This window comes from Thunnus thynnus, chromosome 3 (assembly GCF_963924715.1).
Source record: "Thunnus thynnus chromosome 3, fThuThy2.1, whole genome shotgun sequence".
NCBI classification, from domain to species: Eukaryota; Metazoa; Chordata; class Actinopteri; order Scombriformes; family Scombridae; genus Thunnus; species Thunnus thynnus.
Genome location: NC_089519.1, coordinates 6,759,516 through 6,778,355, shown reverse-complemented (window position 1 = coordinate 6,778,355; position 18,840 = coordinate 6,759,516). Strand labels below are relative to the sequence as shown.

The 18,840-nt window shown below is 39.7% G+C and overlaps 1 protein-coding gene across 1 annotated transcript in view; it reads left to right on the top strand.

Moving 5' to 3' along the window:
* Window positions 1-16,429, top strand: part of LOC137176828 (complement C3-like) — a 35,480-nt gene extending 19,051 nt beyond the window's left edge. The window contains exons 29-44 of the mRNA XM_067582789.1: window positions 1,451-1,601; window positions 4,200-4,285; window positions 4,704-4,781; window positions 4,896-5,051; window positions 5,172-5,234; window positions 5,364-5,445; window positions 5,582-5,630; window positions 8,959-9,049; window positions 9,148-9,237; window positions 9,329-9,425; window positions 10,215-10,222; window positions 10,697-10,784; window positions 14,794-14,886; window positions 14,985-15,068; window positions 15,723-15,867; window positions 16,130-16,429. Of these exons, the coding sequence (XP_067438890.1) occupies window positions 1,451-1,601; window positions 4,200-4,285; window positions 4,704-4,781; window positions 4,896-5,051; window positions 5,172-5,234; window positions 5,364-5,445; window positions 5,582-5,630; window positions 8,959-9,049; window positions 9,148-9,237; window positions 9,329-9,425; window positions 10,215-10,222; window positions 10,697-10,784; window positions 14,794-14,886; window positions 14,985-15,068; window positions 15,723-15,867; window positions 16,130-16,274 (1,506 nt within the window). The 3' untranslated portion in view covers window positions 16,275-16,429. The remainder of the gene's footprint in view (window positions 1-1,450; window positions 1,602-4,199; window positions 4,286-4,703; window positions 4,782-4,895; window positions 5,052-5,171; window positions 5,235-5,363; window positions 5,446-5,581; window positions 5,631-8,958; window positions 9,050-9,147; window positions 9,238-9,328; window positions 9,426-10,214; window positions 10,223-10,696; window positions 10,785-14,793; window positions 14,887-14,984; window positions 15,069-15,722; window positions 15,868-16,129) is intronic.
* Window positions 16,430-18,840: the final 2,411 nt, after the last annotated feature.

Genomic DNA, 18,840 nt, shown 5'->3' with positions numbered 1-18,840 from the left:
TAATGCATGTTTTCATCAACTACTGTTGACTTCAAATGTTAGGAATCGGGCACATCAAGATACAAAGTTACTGGTGCTAATTCTCCAGTTTGGTGCTATGAAACCATTGCAGAAGATGACGGTGCAACAAGCTGACGTAACTGAAAGAACACTAGTCAAACCTCAAACAATGGAAAACCATGTGGAAATGTGATGGAAATATGGCATTTATATTTGTCTCATGTATTAATCTGGGGAACGGTATAGTCTCCTCATCTGTCTACATGGTATTTGTTGTTTCTTCAATGAAGCAGAAGCTTAAAGTCACATGCTTCAGGTTTCTATTGTACTTTGTTGCATTTTGATTTTATCAAAATCAACTCCTGTATTGTTTCCCAATGCTCTTCCCTAACTGTGGTTTCTGTGGTTGCTATGGTCACACGGCAAGCCATGGCAGCAAGTTGGAAAAGCTGAACCATAATGAACTCTAACTCTGTAGAAGAATAGGTACTCTAATAGAATAAGTACCCAGCAGTTAAAAAGTAACTACAGTTTAAGTTCTTAAGTACCAAAGTTGTTGCCCCCTTATTCCATAGCGTCACATCTTGTTCCCCTGTACCTACGTATATGTATTGGTATGCACTGTACTGGTACACCATTAGTAAAAAAGATTACACTGTAACTACGGAGTAATTACGCTGTACGTTGTGAGCTGTAATCTAAAGTGTCACCAAAGTTACCAAAGATCTGTGCACATTCAAAAGAGCGGCAGCTGCCCTTCCTCTCCTAGGCCTTGGCGGCACAGCAGCCATCACTTTTACACTTAAATCAAAGGAGGCGGCAGCAACAACTACTTGCTGTCTGAAGGCACCTTTAAAAAAATAGTAAAATCAGACTTATTTTGTTGCAACATAACTGTGTAACAGTGTTTCACTTTTAACAGGACTAGAGAAATTCCTTTGTGGATACGGAATAACTTGTGTTTGTTGTGTAAAATATTCTGGGGTTGCTGGAATGTGACTAGCGTTAGCCTAACATCATGTTTCCAGGTTTGAATTAGTTAATTATGTGCTCTTTGGCCATAAAAGTAAGTATCTGTTGCCACTGTAGATAGTACTGTAGACAGACATGCAAACAATTGCAACTTACAATAGAGCAGATAAACACACACTCCTCATTCTTTTTCTCTTGTGTTTATGCATAACATCATTACCCCACACCCCAACAGTAACCAACTCAGTAACTCAGTAACTAGGCTCAGTATGGCTCAGAAAGCAAAGAAGATGGTAAGAGAGGGAACAATCCAGACTTGTCTCAGGTTCAAATACTGCTCTAACATACAGAGTGGTTATTGAAAATGAATGAGTTGCTGTCTTCTCCCCCATTTTAAAGCCTTTTGTGTTCATTTTTACTGTCCGCCTGTTCTCCCATTCTCTTCTTCCTCCTTCCTTCATCTTCTCCTACTGTCCAGAGTCTGCCAGGCAGTATAGACAAAGCTGTTGCCTACCTGGAAAAGCGTCTGCCTAGCCTCACCAACCCATATGCTGTTGCCATGACATCATATGCCCTGGCCAATGAACGCAAACTAAACCGGCAGATCCTCTACTCCTTTGTTTCTCCAGGTGTCGTCACACAACAATATTGTTAATCATATTCAGAAACAGCATCTATAGATGGACATTGACATGGCCAAAATAATCTGATGATTTTACTTTATCACAGACACAGGAATATCAGTATCAGTGAATACATTAGACAATAAAAACTGCAGTAGAGAAATACCAACAATATATCTGAGCTAATTAAGAAACAATATCTCATTTACATGGATTGTCCACCAGAACAAATGTTATTTTTCAACATTGTTCAAGACATTCAAAAGCAGTGGTGGAAGAAGTATTCAGATCCTAGAAATACTGTTGTCTAAAAATACTCCATTACATGTAATAGTCCTGAGTTAAAAATGTTATTTAAGTAAAAGTACAGAAGTATTATCAGCTAAATACACTTCAACTATCAAAAGTAAAAGTATCCATAATGCAGACTGGCTTCTTTTAGAGTGATATATTTTAATAGTATCCCATATTACATTGTCTGTTTTTATCACTAACAAATACATATAAGAACATTTTAAATTTGTAGTTTATCTTGTCATAGATTAATAGTAATAGTACTGCGTCATATTATATAAGTGTCATCATAAAATCATATGTTTCTTTATAATAACAATATTAGTAATATACCTTATTTACATAGCACCTTTCATACAAAATGCGTAACAAATTTTAAACAGAAAAGAGCAGAAATTTAAACAGTTAAAATATTAAAATATATTATTTATGTAAAATCTTATTCTAAAGGCAACCAGTAACTACTAGAGGCAAAGAATTGTAGTGAAGTAAAAATAATAATAATTGAAACTGCAAGCAGCGATGAACGGGCCCTCATGCCTCCACGCACGTCATGCTGCGGTGCAATTGAAGGGCTTCTGTCACGGACATGTAGATGTCTTCAGACCCGAGCTGTTTTCAGACAGTGCAAGAAAGACATAAACATCACTTCCTTTGTCCATTATTTTGCCTGCTGCTGGGGCTACTTTGCTGAAATTTCGTAGGGGACGCTATTACGCCAGTTTGTATCACTGATGGAAAACTGTCATGTAGACATGTTCAGGCTGGGACTCTTATCAAACATGTAAAGTTTGGTGCAGACTGGAGCATTTACACTAAAGTTATAACAGTCTCTGTCATGTCGAAACATCAAAACTCAACTCTGCACCACAGTAACGCGCGTCAACGATAACTAAATCTTTTGATAACTTTTGATCACAAACTAGTTTAAATGACACACTGATTTTGAAGTTGTTGTGTTGAATTTTGTAGGAGGAGTTTGTTAAAATACAAGGCATGCAAAATCACCAAAATTGAGCACTAAATTCAAAATGTCCGACTTCCTGTTGGGTTTAAGCTATGGGTCCAAGAGACTTTTGTGCGCCCTGGCATGATACATGTGTGTACCGATTTTCGTACATGTAGGTTTAATGTGGCGCGGGTTAGCTTTGTTGAAATATTGTAGGGGGTGCTGTCGAGCCATTCTGCCACATCCATGCCCGCCACCTATACAGTATTACAGACTTTAAGACCTATCGTGTGTGCAAAGTTTTGTGAGTTTTCAAACATGTCTAGCCCCTGAAAAACAGCTTTATTTTGTGGCGAACAATGTGTTGCTATGGTAACGGCTTGTGATGAAAACTAAGGACTTCCAGTTTTATGGCGAAACATCGAAAACATCGAAATTCTCCGCATCGCAACAGCAAAGGCGTTCAGTGAAAACTCATGATTTTAATAACTTTTGATCACAAACTAGTCTAGAAGACACACTAATTTTGAAGTCAATCTGATGAAATCTGTAGGAGCAGTTTGTTAAAATAGAAAGGATGCAAATTTCCAAAATGGTCGCTTAATTCAAAATGGCTGACTTCCTGTTGGGTTTATGGTTTTGCTCCTATAGACTTTTTTGTGCGTCTGGGCATGGTACATGTGTGTACCAATTTCTGTGCATGTTGGTGAAACATGCAGCACGGGATACAGTTTAGGGGGCGCTGTTGAGCCATTTTCGTCGAGACCTATAAAATATCAAATTTTTTCACCACTTCTGATGTATGCGCAAAGTTTAACGACTTTTCATGTACATTTAGTCCCTCAAAAATGCATTTGTTTTGGAAGAAGAAGAACAATTCCTTCAGATCCAATAGGGCCTTGAACCGCTTGGTGCTCGGGCCCTAATAATTCAATAATAATAATAATTCAATAATAACAACAACAATATTAAGTAGAAAATACAAAGTAGCATAAAATATATTCAAGTAAAGTACAAGTACCTCAAGTGTGTATTTATAGACAGTACTTGAGTAAATGTGCTTAGTTACAATCTGCCACTGCTCAAAAGTGTGCTGCTCAGTACAAATATGAGAATTTTGAAATTTTAATCGATCTTTATCAGAAATGTTTGGTTATGTTAAGTGTTAATATTAAAAGACAAATATCTGATATTTTTAACTCTCAAATATCAATGTCAGTATCGGCCTCATCAGTCAGACTTTTTATTTAATTTTTCACGGATTAGGTTCAATATTTATTCATTTTTTAGGTTAGATAGTCAAGTAAGCTTTTCACAGGTACAGCATAACAATAAAAAATATTTGTCTGTGTCTCCTTCAGATTTATCCCACTGGCCTGTACCCAAGGGACGTGAGTACACCCTAGAAGCCACAGCTTATGCCCTTCTGGCTTTGGTCAAGGCCGAGGTGAGTAAGTCCCAGTTATGTGTGTTTCACCAGCACGTCATGTTACAGAAAACATACAAGAGAGTCATTATTCTTATTAGCTCACTTAAAGGGCAGATGGTTGGTGAAGAGAGGCATTTCCTTGACTGGAAACCAAAGTCAGTGAAATATGTCTCTCAGTAATGTCAAATGTAAAAATGAAGCAGATATTATGTTTTATTGTGATTGATTGATTCTATCAGACAAGTTTCGAGTCTCAGCAAGATAACTGTCATAATAATAGGAAAAATTGATTTGGTAATCTAACAATCTATGGTAGGCTTTAGAAACTGACAGGAAATAATTTAAAGTATAACCATAACAGAATTAAGATTTAAAAAATCAAATACACAGTCAATCAAACAGATTTCAACCCTTTTCTTGCCTTCTGTTAATAAAGGCCTTTGAGGATGCCAGACCTGTTGTGAGATGGTTCAACAAACAGCAGAGAGTGGGTGGAGGCTATGGATCAACTCAGGTAACACAGACATCTCTGTCAACCTTGATACTGGACATTCATATACCACTATTTGTGCATCAACTGCATTTTTGTTAAGTTCTTTTGCCCCCCACCCACTCTTTTTCCCGCCAGGCTACCATAATAGTGTATCAGGCCATAACTGAGTACTGGGCAAATGCACAAGAACCAGAGTATGATCTGAATGTCGACATCCTATTGCCAGGCAAGCCAAAGCCTGACCAGTTTAACTTCAACAAGGAGAACCACTATGCCACCAGAACATCTAAAGTGAGACACACACACATCATGCACAAACACACATATCATACCATCGTGCATTCTGCTCTCTGCGTGTGTTTCCCCCGCTGACCCGTGCGTGTGTTTGTGTCTTTATTTAAATCACAACAGTTCAATGGTATAAACCAAGATGTGAACGTGACTGCTGTGGGCACCGGAGAAGCAACGCTGAAAGTAAGTAAAAAACAATATTTTTGTTCGGATCATCAGTTGTGTGTTGATGTGTCCCTTTGGAATTCCAGATTATTTAATTTCATTTATCACAATGAATGCAATATTAAAATGCACTTTTGTCTGTGACAGATGGTGTCACTGTATTACACTCTGTCTAAAGAAAAGGAGAGTGACTGTCAACAGTTTAACCTGTCTGTGCAGCTCGTCCCAGGTAATTCTGTCTCTTCCACTTTATATATTAGTCTTTATTTGTTGCTTTTTGTGTTCCTTAAGTTTTTTTCTTTAATGAGAAAAACTATGTAAAATACTAATAAACTAAATACTACATCTACTGTTTGCTCCTCCAGAGAAAATGGAAGATGATGAGAAGATATACAAGCTGAGAATAGAAGTTTTGTAAGTACAATCAAGATGTAACAGACTTGTGTTTCAGCAACATGGCTTTATACAGAGCATTTTCTAACAAGCTATGGTCCTTCATTATTTCACTTCTTCTCTGCTCTTTCTGTTGCTCTCCTTTGTCACTCACCCGCCAGAAGCTGTGTCAGAAATTGCCTTTTTATCTAGTTCTGAACCAGTTTTATGCCATATATATTTTAATATACTTTTAGTTATTGTAACATATCTCCCCCTGAAGACAGAACTTTGAAAAAAGGATCAGCTGGTTGACAGCTTTATCTCAATCATCACCGCCCAGGCAAAGCATATCTCCCATATGCAGTCCTCCAGCCTTATCGCTCAGGCGGCCCGATCGCTCTCCTCACTGATGTCACAACTGATCTCGGCCTCTACTACCACCCTTCCTTGGCTGCCTTAAATGCACACTGGCACTGCCCACCCAGAGAGTCCTGTAGCCGAAGCAGGTGGCCATTCCTTCGAACGAGAGCTGGTTCTGGGGGCACTGGAAACCACCACCTCCACCGCTGCACTGGAGCCACCAGCTGATCCGGAGGTCGGCATGGGAATGGCCCTGGTTCACAGCTCCACTCCGATGCCGTCCCAGCCGTCCTGAGCTGAGGTGGTTCATCGCGGCCAAAGTAGGGATTTGGTTAAAGGGAGAGTCTCTCCACCACCTCCTTTCACTCTCTCTAACCTCTTTATTTCCCTGATGGATGAGGCTCCGGTCCATCCTGGTGATGCCTCTGCAGACCTGTCAGCGTCCGAGCCAGCAGACCCCACTCCAGCTCTGGCCCCTTCCGTCACCACTGCGTCTCCTCCATCTGTGGCCAGCGCAGATTGGGTGGCTCGCTACCCCACGATTGGGATGAGTCGTGTAGGATGCTGCAAGAGGCTGTCATCAGACGTTCAGGAGATCTTCCTTGGGCTGTGCCTCCTCGCTCCTACCCACCTGCACACATTATTCTACCTGAGCAGCTGTACTCCTTGCAGACGGAGCACTCGCTGTCCAGTTCTGGTAGCTCGCACACTTCACCTCCTTATCCTCTCACCCCCCCCTTCCTGAACTTACTGCCTTCACTCCCAACCTCCATCCCACGAATAGTGCTGCATGTAGGGACGAACGACACTTCCCGTCGGGAGTCTGAGCACACCAAAAATGACTTCAGTCTCCTTTTTAACGTTTTAAAGGACACTGGAAAGTCCATTTTTATCAGCAGGCCTATTCCCTCCTTTGGACGCAGAGCTAAGTGCTTTAGCCACATTCTCAGCCTGAACACCTGACTCCACTCCGCATGTAGCACTCAAAACTTGGCTTTTATTGAAAAATAGATGGAGAGAATCTTCAAAAGAGATGGGATTCATCCCAACAGGCAGGGGGTCAAATGCTGTTGGCAAATTTTCAGCACGCAATCCAGTGTGCTCCATGTGCATGACTGTGTACACAGCACACACCCACTCCAAAACCCCCCTCTTCCTGTTTCATCCCAGGACACCATCTTGTGCGCCAGCACCCCCTATTGTCCTCCGCCGGCAGTAACTCTATCATCTGTCCATCTCCCCTCTTCAGATCCTGGCTCACCGATTCTAGTTATCACAAACTTCAGGCCAAAGAAATGTATAGCCATTCGTAAATTTACAGTAAACGGTAGCAACCTGATCCAGATCACCTGCAATCATAAATCCTTACTGCAATCCACTCTGATTAAGATAGCGTTAATCAACGCTAGGTTGGTGTGTAATAAAACTTTTATCCTAAGGGACTTTTTTGTTTATTACTGAGACCTGGATGAAATGTAGTGACAACATGGCCTTGACTGAACTGTGTCCCACAGACTGTGACTTTGTTAGTGCACCCAGGATGTCTGGTTGAGGAGGAGGCTTGGCTGCTGTTTTTTCCAAACAGTTTATGCAGCTCTGTGGACATAGGCGAGTTCAATGTGAGCTCCTTCTAGCGGTTCAGTTCAGTTTTTGGTGGTTGGGGGATGGGTCCCCGAAGAACACAAGAAGCTGGTTTTACACAAGGGTCCGGGCACAGGAAAGGTGTGAAGCTGTAATGTCTCGAAAACGCTTCTAAAAGGACGTCTCGGGTCTTTAACTCAACTCGTATCACTTATTCAATTGTCGCGCTTTCCCAGCTGAGCCACATCACGTTACTCCAGTGGCTGTGCGCGCACCTCACCGTGACGTCCTTTTTATCAACCCGCAGCTTAACCACACCCCCTTGTTATCTTCTCAATGAAAACCAGTCCAGTGTTTAGGAAAGGGAAAGGAAGAAAGAGGAACTATAAACCCCGCCCCCTTTACTCCTAACACATACCATAGCCTGCAGGATGCAGAAGAAGGGCAAAATCAGCATTGATTTTTAATCGCCCTGCCCCTCGAGTCCCTGATTTATTTCTTCATTATCGACCCTCACCTCACACTTTTCTTGCTTCTTTCTCCTAATTTAAAATGTTTTTTGAAACCTCTGAAATCTTAAAGGATACAGACGTGGCCAAAATTATTGGTACCCTTTCATTTTAGTAAAATAATGCACCACTCACCTTGAACAGTGTTTTGATTGAGATTGAGATTGAGAACTCAACAAATATAAATACAAATACAAATACTGGGCTCTCTGCACATCCCTACTATCACAGCATTTTGGGGTGAAACACACAGCCCAGTGTCGGAAAACTGTATCTTAGTCGCAGGTCATGGGTCTTCCAGCAGGATAATGACTCCAAACATACATCCAAAAGCACCCAAGAGTGGATGAGAGGAAATGTTGGACCGTTCTGAAGTGGCCTGCTATGAGTCCTGATCTTAATCCCATTGAACATCTGTGTAAAGAGCAAAAACTTGTAGTTGGGAGACAGCATCCATCAAACCTAAGAGAACTGGAGCAGTTTGCTCAAGAAGAGTGGGCCGAACTACTGGTGGAGAAATGCAGAAACCTTATACAGAGTTACAGAAAGCGCTTGACTGCAGTTTTTGCCTCCAAAGGCTGTGTTACAAAATATTAACTTAAGGGTACCAATATTTTTGGCCATGTCATTTTCATTTGTTTTATTGTATTAAATAATATGTTAAGTTGTAAATCAAAAGCAAAGTTTCAGTTATATTCTATGTGAAATAACGAATGATGGATACTATATACTCCTGTCAGTTTCACCTTAATACAGAGAAAAATAAGTTGGTTTTTTTTTAAGATGGAAGATACCAATATTTTCAGCCATGTCTGTATTTGATTTGATGTTTGATTAAAAAAGCTTCCCTTCACTTTCTTTCTCTCCATCTTTTTTATTCTGTTTTTTAAAATATTCTGTCCATTTTCTGTGTTCAGTTTTAAGGACAAGGAGCGTGATGCAAGAATGTCAATCTTGGATATTGGCTTGCTAACTGGCTTCACCGTTAACACAAAAGACCTCGATTCAGTAAGAGTCTTTACAGATATGCACATACCCATATAGAGATGTGTTTTATGGTCTAAAAAGTTGTCTAATCATGTTTGTGTGTATGTTTGTGTGTGTAGTTGTGCAAAGGACATGCCCGCACCATTGCAAAATATGAGATGAATACGGTCCTGTCAGAAAGAGGCTCGCTCATCATCTACCTGGACAAGGCAAGGCATCAGTATTACCTCCCTCTACCCCTCTTCTCTCTGCCTTGTTCTATTTATCTCTGTCTCACCTCTGTCTTACATCTCTCCATAGATTTCTCATGAACGTCCAGAGGAGATTGCTTTTAGGATTCATCAGAAGCTGAAAGTGGGCGTCTTACAACCAGCTGCTGTGTCTGTCTATGAATACTATGAATTATACTATACTATTATACTATATGCTGCCTCTGTGAGCTTCATGATTTTTCTTTGCTGCTGATAAATGTTCAGAGTAATTAACAGGATGAATAAGCAGACATTATTAGATTCCCAAAGTATTTTATGTTCATTTTGTGATGTACTGCAATCAGCACAAAATATTTAGGGCCTGAGCCCCAAAGGGCGAAGACCCTATTGTATTTCATGTGTTTGTTTCTTTCTTATTAGGGCCTGAGCCCCAAAGGGGCGAAGACCCTATTGTATTTCGTGTGTTGTTTCTTTCTTCTTCTTCTTCTTTCTTTATTATTACGCCACTTCAACCCTTAATTTGACCCCTAAACATGCTCAAAAACTCACCAAATTTGGCACACACATCAGGTCTGGTGTAAAATTTGATAAAATGTAAAAATTATCCCCCAAAGTGCCACAAGGTGCTCTATGGCGCCACCTGTGTATCTAATATGGCTGCCACGGCCCGTAGGAATGTCGTAGAGAGATCCAACCAAAACTCAATTATTCCTCTCATCAATACCTACAAATCATATGTAACACCCCTAACCTAAATCCAACAGGAAGTCCGCAATATACCCATCAAAGTACAACTTTGCGCCAATTTTGGACCCCCAAGAAACGCTATCTCCTCCTAGGGCGTTAATGGTATCAGCTTCAAACTTCAATACATGACTTATGACACTGTGCTGAACAAAAGTTGTTAAAAACTTTGTAATAACTCGGACGGTTCAGATATTGTAAGCCCTGAAAGTTGTAGTGCCACATCACACCTAACAATGTAAACCAATGGGGTGGCAATCTCTAGGCATGGACTTTGTGTCAAACAAATGGTTCTGATGTCTAAACTATAAGTCCAAGCACCATTGAGATTTGATGCTTCGCCATGACAGAGGAAGTTGCTATAACTTTATTGTACATGCTCCAGTCTGCACCAAACTTTACACGTTTGATAAGAGTCCTGGCCTGAACACGTCTACATGACAATATTCCATCAGTGATGCAAACTGGCTGAATAGCGCCCCCTAAAAAATTTCAGCAAAGCAGCCCCAGCAGCAGGCAAAACAGTGGACAAAGGAAGTGATGTTTATCTCCTTCTTGCATTGTCTGAAACAGCCCGGGTCTGAAGACATCTACATGCCCGTGACAGAAGACCTTCGATTGCGTCGTGGCCCAACGTGCATAGAGGCGCGAAGGCCCGTTCATCGCTGCTTGCAGCTTTAATTTTTAAATAGCTGTCTTTCTCATTGCAGAGACACGTTGTGTGAAATTCTACCATCCAGAGAGAACAGATGGCAAGCTTTTGAGGCTCTGCAAAAATACTGAATGCATATGTGCTGAAGGTAAGCAGGATGAAGTCTCACGGATGATCAAATCTGTCTACAGCAAGCGTACCTAAGCAAACCATACACCTAAAATTCTTCTAAAAGAAACACATAAACACAACACGAACAATGTGCTTCAAAGAGGTAAAGCATATCTTGATCAGTGGTTTGGGGGTGATCATTCTGCTTTGTCTGTAAACTGCAGCGATTTAGTATTGCACCTGAGTAAAGATGGAGGACTTGACGCCGACAGAAGATTAAACAACAGCCACACTAGCGACTCTAATGTCAGCTTGCTATCATGCTTAGTATAATGATGCTAATGTGGCAAGAGAATAGTATGTAGGGCACTAACCAGTGTAATCAAAGGAATCCAACTACGCCACCCTGGAGGTTTTTCAGGGACAAATATTACCTAAGACCAGTGCCAATAACCCAAAAAGGCAATCAGGTTCATTACACTAAGAAGCAAGAGACGTGGTTCGAACCATCAATAATTCTTTATTTTAACAGTAGCAAAAATTAGTAAAAAAAGAATAACTAGAAATGCATTTCCTGCGGAAAATGTGTGTGAATGCTGAAACTGAAAGGAATCACAAAGCATTGCTGAAAATACTAAACACTTGTTCAGGATCTCCATCTGTACAAATACAATTTGATTATCATGGCATGTTACATTTAAGAGATTTGGTAGTTAATAAGTAGTGTGGTGGTGTTTTATTTATGACCACAAGGTGGGACTATTGGTGCCATGATTCAGTATGTCGTGCAGATTCTCATGGAAAACCTGTTTACCAAGTTTCGTTTCATTATCGCCCCCTTTAGGCAGAAACTTATGAAATGTTACACACTTCTGCAAGGTCACCTTGTGTACAACATCCCTAAATTTGGTCGCAATCTAGACTCAGTATTGAGGAGTTATTGACCATTAAGTGCATTAGGCCAGACCTTCAAAAGTTTGCTTACCAATAACAGACAAACTGTAAGTGGTATCTGAAAACAAATGAAGTTGTATTCAGGGTCCTCTAAACATGGTATGTACCAAGTTTCATGAAGATTGGATGAAATATGTGCCAACAGAAGCAAAACATATGTTTCTTGAAAAAAACAAAATGGCGGAATAAATTTATAGGCGCAAATGAGTGTGGCCTATATCAGTCTAATCAGCATCATCCAAGGAACATCCTGACCATATTTTTTTGATAAATCGTTCATGAGTTATTAGCCAAAACATAAAACATTTAATAACTGACCACATTGTGGCGCTATTGGTACCATGTTTTAATATGTTAAGTATTTACAGATGGGACACCTGTACTTCAAAAATCAACGTTATACCACTTTTAGTTTTTGAGATATTAGCTTTCAAACATTCCTCCCATAGACTTTCTATTATAAATTTTAATATTAAAAAAAATTATATAGAATCACTGGATTATGATAGAAAGCTGGAAAGTAATAGCTCACATATCCTGAAAGAGCTGAACATTTTGATATTTGAATGCTTTCTATCGCTCAAAGTATAGAGGAGTTGAAAGCTTGCAAAAAACATTCGGAAGAATAAGAATAACTAGAAAATGCAATTTCTGTAGAAATTGTGTGTGATTGCTGAAAGCGAATTTAGATTGCATAACTGGAAGCTGAACACAATTGAAAAATCTACCAAGATTAAAATCAGCAATGGGTGGAATCGAACCTACACCCTCATGTTTGTAAGACAGAGATACTATGGAGTGAGCTAACATATAGCTTCTGAAAATTAAAAAGGAATACAAAATCAGTAAAGTATTCAACCAAACAAACAAACAAAAACACCATACAGTGGCCCTGATGTTGAAACGATTAACACTGGTTATCAACAGCTATAGAAAAAGGGCCTCCTGCCAGTGGTGTAACAAAACAAGAAAAAAAGAAAAAGAAAATAATGAACAAACAAACAAAATCAAACTAAAGAAACACTCTCCAAAACAATATCAGTTGGTCAGATGATTGAACACCTAACCAGCAACTTAGGAACAAAATAAACACAATAAACTACACCAAACAATATTTATTGCAGACATAAAAAAAGCCCTGTATTTGCACAACGAAAAAAAAAATAAACAGAATAAGCCATGAAAACAATATTATGTATGTGAAATCATTAGGTAAGCTATAAAGTAGAGACAAATGAATGAACTGAACTAAGCAAAACTGTGAGTAAACAAACGATAACTACAAAAGAAAAGAAAAAAACCCTCTCACAATGCACACACACACTCACACACTTAAAATGGCTCAGCTAAAAGAATACTAGTCATGGTTCTGCTGGCCCACAACGCTGCATGACCCGACCAAACAATTCTTAACAAAGACGATGATTGTTAACACCAATTATAGGCAAAGCAACAGCATTCTTGTGGCGTGGGCCAGAATTGCCGCAGCAGCTCCCAGATGAAGCTGCTAAATGCTGACCAAGGCCCACAGTCCAATCAGGCAGCGTATGCAAGCTCAGGGGAGGAGAGAGTTTATGGTGCCTAAGCTACCACTACACATGGGGACTGACAGCAGACAGTGAGAGGGTCACTTCTGAGGGAGGCGAGTCACCACGGAGGGATCTGCAGCAATTGCAGAAGGCCAGCGAGACGGGGCGTGCATTCAGCATCAGGGGAGTGCAGCAAAAACAACTATCTGCCTTTAAAGGCTACCCACAGACAATGATTGACTATCGAGTAATCAAGAGACTAAAACACTACAGGCCTGCTTAAACCAGACAGGAATACATTTCCATTCTACTACACTAACATGGACTCACTCATTAAGGATACTTTAAAGTCGCATAGATTGACCTTATTGAAACATCAGCAAGCTTTGGACTTTTTGTTAGCTAAGTTTGGGGGTTTGTGTGCAATTTTACATTTGACTGGTGGTTCTTGTATGACTTTAAATACTATAAATTTGAATTTCACTTTGTTAGTAAAATTTGTTAGACACATCCTAAACCATTCCACGGCTAAAATGAGTAATTCTTTGTTTAGAAACAACATGTATATGCTAAATGTCACCACTCAGGGATTTTTGTTTTTGAAAGCAAATTGTTTTATTGGCATATAAAATTGCCCCCCACCCCTCCGATCTTGTCAGGTGAGGGACAATGATATATTATGATGCAGTTTGTTGTAAGATTCCATGTTGGTTTTCCTCCTGCGCTCCCCAATTTTTTGAGTCACCAGCCACCACTGATTGGCACAGTGAAACAAACAGATCAGCCCGGAGCTCCATGGTTAAATAATGTGTTATTGATCAGAAGGAGGTCCAACTCTTTCCAATGAGTAATTGTGTTAAATAATCGTGACCTCAATATTGACCAAAATAATCATGATTATGATTTTTGCCATAATCAAGCAGCCCTACCATATTCTGCTGCCATGTTTCAGTCAAGAATATAAAGTCTACACTTTCACTACAAAATAAGTCATTCAGGATAAATGACTTATTTCCAATAGACCGTGCATTGATCAGGACCATCATGGCAAGGAGAGGCGCAGGGCTGCCAGTGGAGGTTCCCAGTGCACACATCGCCTTTAAATATAGAGTGTGGATTCCAGAACAGATTAAAATTGTCAATAAAGCCGATATTGTGACTGAGGAGTCTGTTGAAACGCCCTGATCCACAGGCAAGTGTGATGATTGGACTAGAGATAAAAAAGTCATTCCACAGCTACTTAGGAATTTGAAACTAACTTGAAGAGGTCATTAAAATCCTTTTTGGTGAGCTCAGACTGCTGATGAGCAGTATCATTTGTCCCCACATGAACTATTACTTGTTTGGTCAAGGACGGGACTGAGTGCAGCAGCTCCGGGAGCCTATCCAGGATGTCATGGACTGTGGGTCCAGGAAAGCAGTGTATGGCTGTGTAGAAGAAACTGATGTTTCTGATAAAGAAGTTCCCAACTATTGTCCACACACATACATATGCACATGTGCTTATTTAGGTCATCAGGTCATCAGTTGTGTATTTATTTTGTGCCCATTGTCTGTTTCCAGAGAACTGCAGTATGCAGAAGAAAGAAGGAATCCCCAACCATCAGCGCACAGCTAAGTTATGTGAGATTACACCGACCAGCACAATTGATTTTGGTAAGAGAATGTAGATGGACTGCATTTGTGTTAGTGAAAGATCGAGGAAATAAGTAAGGGAGCACGTGAGCTAACATCTGCATCTTGTCTGTCCTCAGGGTACAAAGTGAGAGTGGAAAACTCTGAATACGTTGGGTCCACCGACATTTATGCAATGCGGATACTGGAAGTCATCAAGGAAGGTGGGTATTTATCTGCTTTGAACCTTCAAAACGAAACAAAAGTGCCTGAAAATAGGTGACATTTTTTGCCACTACCTTAGATATTTTAGTTTGACATTTTGGGGAATATTTGGGAAATTACTTTCTTGCCAAGAGTGAGATTAGATGATTGATACCACTCTCAGGAAGCTACAGCCAGCAGCTGGATAGTTTAGCTTGCATTGGCAGGTAACTAGCAGAGACTGCAGGAAGTTACTGGTCCTGGTCAAGAAATAGTCTGGTACACAACCCCCCCATAAAATGATGAATCATTGCTTTTACACTTCAATTTTGGAACAGATTAAACAAATGAGATGCATGTTAATTAGAAATTTAGAGGTGCTAGTAGGCAGGTTTTGTTACCTTTGGACACAGCCAGGCTAGCCACTTACTTGGCTGGCTGCTGCTGTAGCTTCATATTCACCGTACATACTGTATATAATTGTGTTATCATTCTTCTTATCTGAGTCACCAGGAAGCGAATGTGCACATTTCTCAAAAATGTCAAACTGTTGCTTTAAGCATAATTCCACTTGGAAGATGTGAGAATACAATAGTTATGTTTCATACTGCACCTTTAGTTATGCATTTAATCCATAAGCATTTTCTTGCTCTTCTCCTGCATTGTAATTACAGGAAGTTCTGATGTGGGTCTTGATGGTAAGCTGCGCGCGTTCCTGAGTTATCCACATTGCAGAAAGGCTTTAGATCTGAAGCGTGACAAAACCTACCTTATCATGGGCACATCCAAAGATATTTTCTATGATGACCAGGAGGAATTGTAAGTGTGTTCTTTGTGTGTGTGCACCCCCCTCATAACATCATCTCCAATAAACTGTTTCACCGCTTTCTATTACCAAAACATACACAAAATCAGGTTTGCCTGTCATGTGCAGCTTAGTTTGTTGCTATATAACCTTTTATGGAAGGGAGGGAGTCGTGCTTTTTCATCTGTTTATATTTCAATCCAAAAAGTTAAATCTAGAGCACTACAGGTAGCTGACCACATGAACATACAATGATTTTTACTTTGCTCTCCTCAGGTATCAGTATGTACTTGGTGAGAGAACCTGGATCGAGTACTGGCCTACGAACGCAGAGTGTCAAACTGCGGCATACAGACAGACCTGTTTGGGCATTGAGGAGATGATCGGTATTTTCGAAGACTATGGATGTCGGCACAAGTGAAACTCAAGGAAATAAAATGTTCTTTTAAAATTAGCTGTTATTTGCGTAAAACTTAAACTGCTACAAGATATGTGATGTAAAAGTTAAACTGTTACACTGTGTTGATTAAAATGTAATTGTCTTATTCCCATCGTCTGTGTTTTATATAGATGTAGGAAATTACAGTAATGATTACTGTCAGGTTACTGTATAATAACCTTTGGTAAGTTCAACTGGAAGTTTAATTAATTCTGACTTTTTTTCCATGTAATAACATAAAAAATGGTCCATCCCACATAGGATCACATGACACACAATAATACAACATATAAATAACTTTCTGCATTTGACATTCATGTTCCAAAGAAAAACAAATCATCGCTGCAAACAACATACTGTATATAGTCTGACAAACCACAGAAAAGAGTGGAAAAAGCTTCCCAAACAGGTCAGGGAAAATACTCAGAAAACAGTACAGGAGAAAAAAAGTGAGAGAACTGGATATGCTTGGTATGTGCATGAATACAGGCACTAAATGGCATAAAGAACAGAAAAGGCATGAATCAGCAGATATTCTGGATTGCAATGCATTTCAAGCTTGGTGTTCTTCCTCAGGCAGCATCGAGAGGTTTATGCTTATATGTCTCTAGAAATAGAGAAAAAGCAGGAAAATACTGTATATCATACAAAACAATAATGGGATGTTCACATTATTGATACAGAGAAGACAATATATGTAGGGGATGGAACATCCCAAAAACCTTGAAGTTGCTATACCCATGTTTCTTTAACCTCTTAATCATGTCTTTGGAGATAAACTCAGTTTGGCTGGAACATGATCACCTCAGGCTTAAGAATTGTCCCACTGGTAGATTGTCTTTGAGACTTTTAGGATGAGCCCAGTAGAAGAGCGATCCAGAGTGTTTGCTGATCTGAGCCTTTTCTGTGTTCTTAAAATCAGTGCACATATTGAGCATACTAAATTCTTACTTTTTTGCATTTCACAGCTCCCTGCCCTTTTTTGTGTATGTAGTTTGGGAAAAAACATGTTTTACACAGAAAACAATGTAAAAGATACCTATATTTGATCATGATGAGCTCAGTGGAGTGATGTGTAGGATGTTAAACAATGTAGAATGAAGCAAATTTCAAATCTGTTCTGATTCAGAATATTTGACAGCTCGTATAGATCAATTAATGATAGCTGTAGTAGTAATAAAGAGGGCGTTTTAAGCTATTGTAAGACCACTGGCGAAACGAAAACTCTAAATGCATCACATGCGTTAAAGGGGACAATTCATGCTTTTTGTGATTTTCTGTTATTTTTATACTGTTATGATGTCGGATGTCTAAGTTAAACATGATCAAAGTTCCAAAACATGAGGTGAACATATATAAGAATGATCCCTGAAAGTCAAAAACCAGGGTTTCAGCCTGTTTGCAAAGTGACCGCTACTTACCCATCAAACTGATATCACATTGTTCACACATGGTCACAAATGGCCGTCTGTTCTGTGTTGAGGTTGTTGTTGTTGTTCCACAGGCTGTTCACATTGTCCGCTTGCATATTTTGGATCGGATTCGGGCTTGAATATGTATAGATGTATTTGAGATGTTTACACTTTGAGTATAGAAGGCGAAACTATTGTTTGTTTACGTAGTCTCTTCGGCAGACTTCCAGACACTATCCAATCAGAACAGAGTAGGCTCATCGGGAGGGGAGCCTTAAAGAGACAGGAGCTACAACGACTTGTTTCAGACAGAGGGAGCTTTTCATTATGCTAACGTGTCTCCTCACTTCCCTCACTTGCGTCTTTTTCTTGCATCTGAGCTCCTCCTTGCAAGGATGTGAAAGAGAGACGTGAGGACAGAGAAATTTAATTCATCAAAAAGGACGTCCTCCCACATGAGGGGACGACAACTAGCTACTCCTGACCCACAGCACCTCAACTGTCAAATATGCCGAGGTCAACTATCAATATGTAGTAGTTATTAAGTAAGTTTAAACTTTAAAGTTTAAACTTAAAATTCATTAATACAATTAATTAACACTTTACACTGTTACATAATAATTTCTACAAATTGTGATAGCTGAGAGGAAAACACCTGATAACGGCTCCAATGTTTTGTCATTTGATTATAGATCTATAGCAGCGTCTGGCTGTCAAAGAATAAGACACAAATAGACAATTTAAACCTGTTAATTACTGAAAGAACAAAACCGACATAAATGAGCAATAAAAACAGCTGTAGCCTGCAGAATATATTTAAATGAAATATTTAGCTTGTGACAGTCTGACATCCTTTTCAGACTCAGGATGATTTTGTAGGAGACATGCAGCTGTGTGACATCATATTTCCTGAAGGAGCTGAGATGTACCTGAAATAGAAAAAAAGAAAGGAGAAGCTTTTTGGCTTATGAAGAAAAATAATAAAGTTACAAGAGTGTTTTTTTGTGATTGATTCATGATTCAGTATTCTTTAATATAAGAATAAATATGAGCGTTGCCGTCCTGTAAAAAACCTCCACGTAGGATACACCTGTGGTTCCTCACTCAAAGCTCCTCCAGGTGCCTCTTCGCTCCTC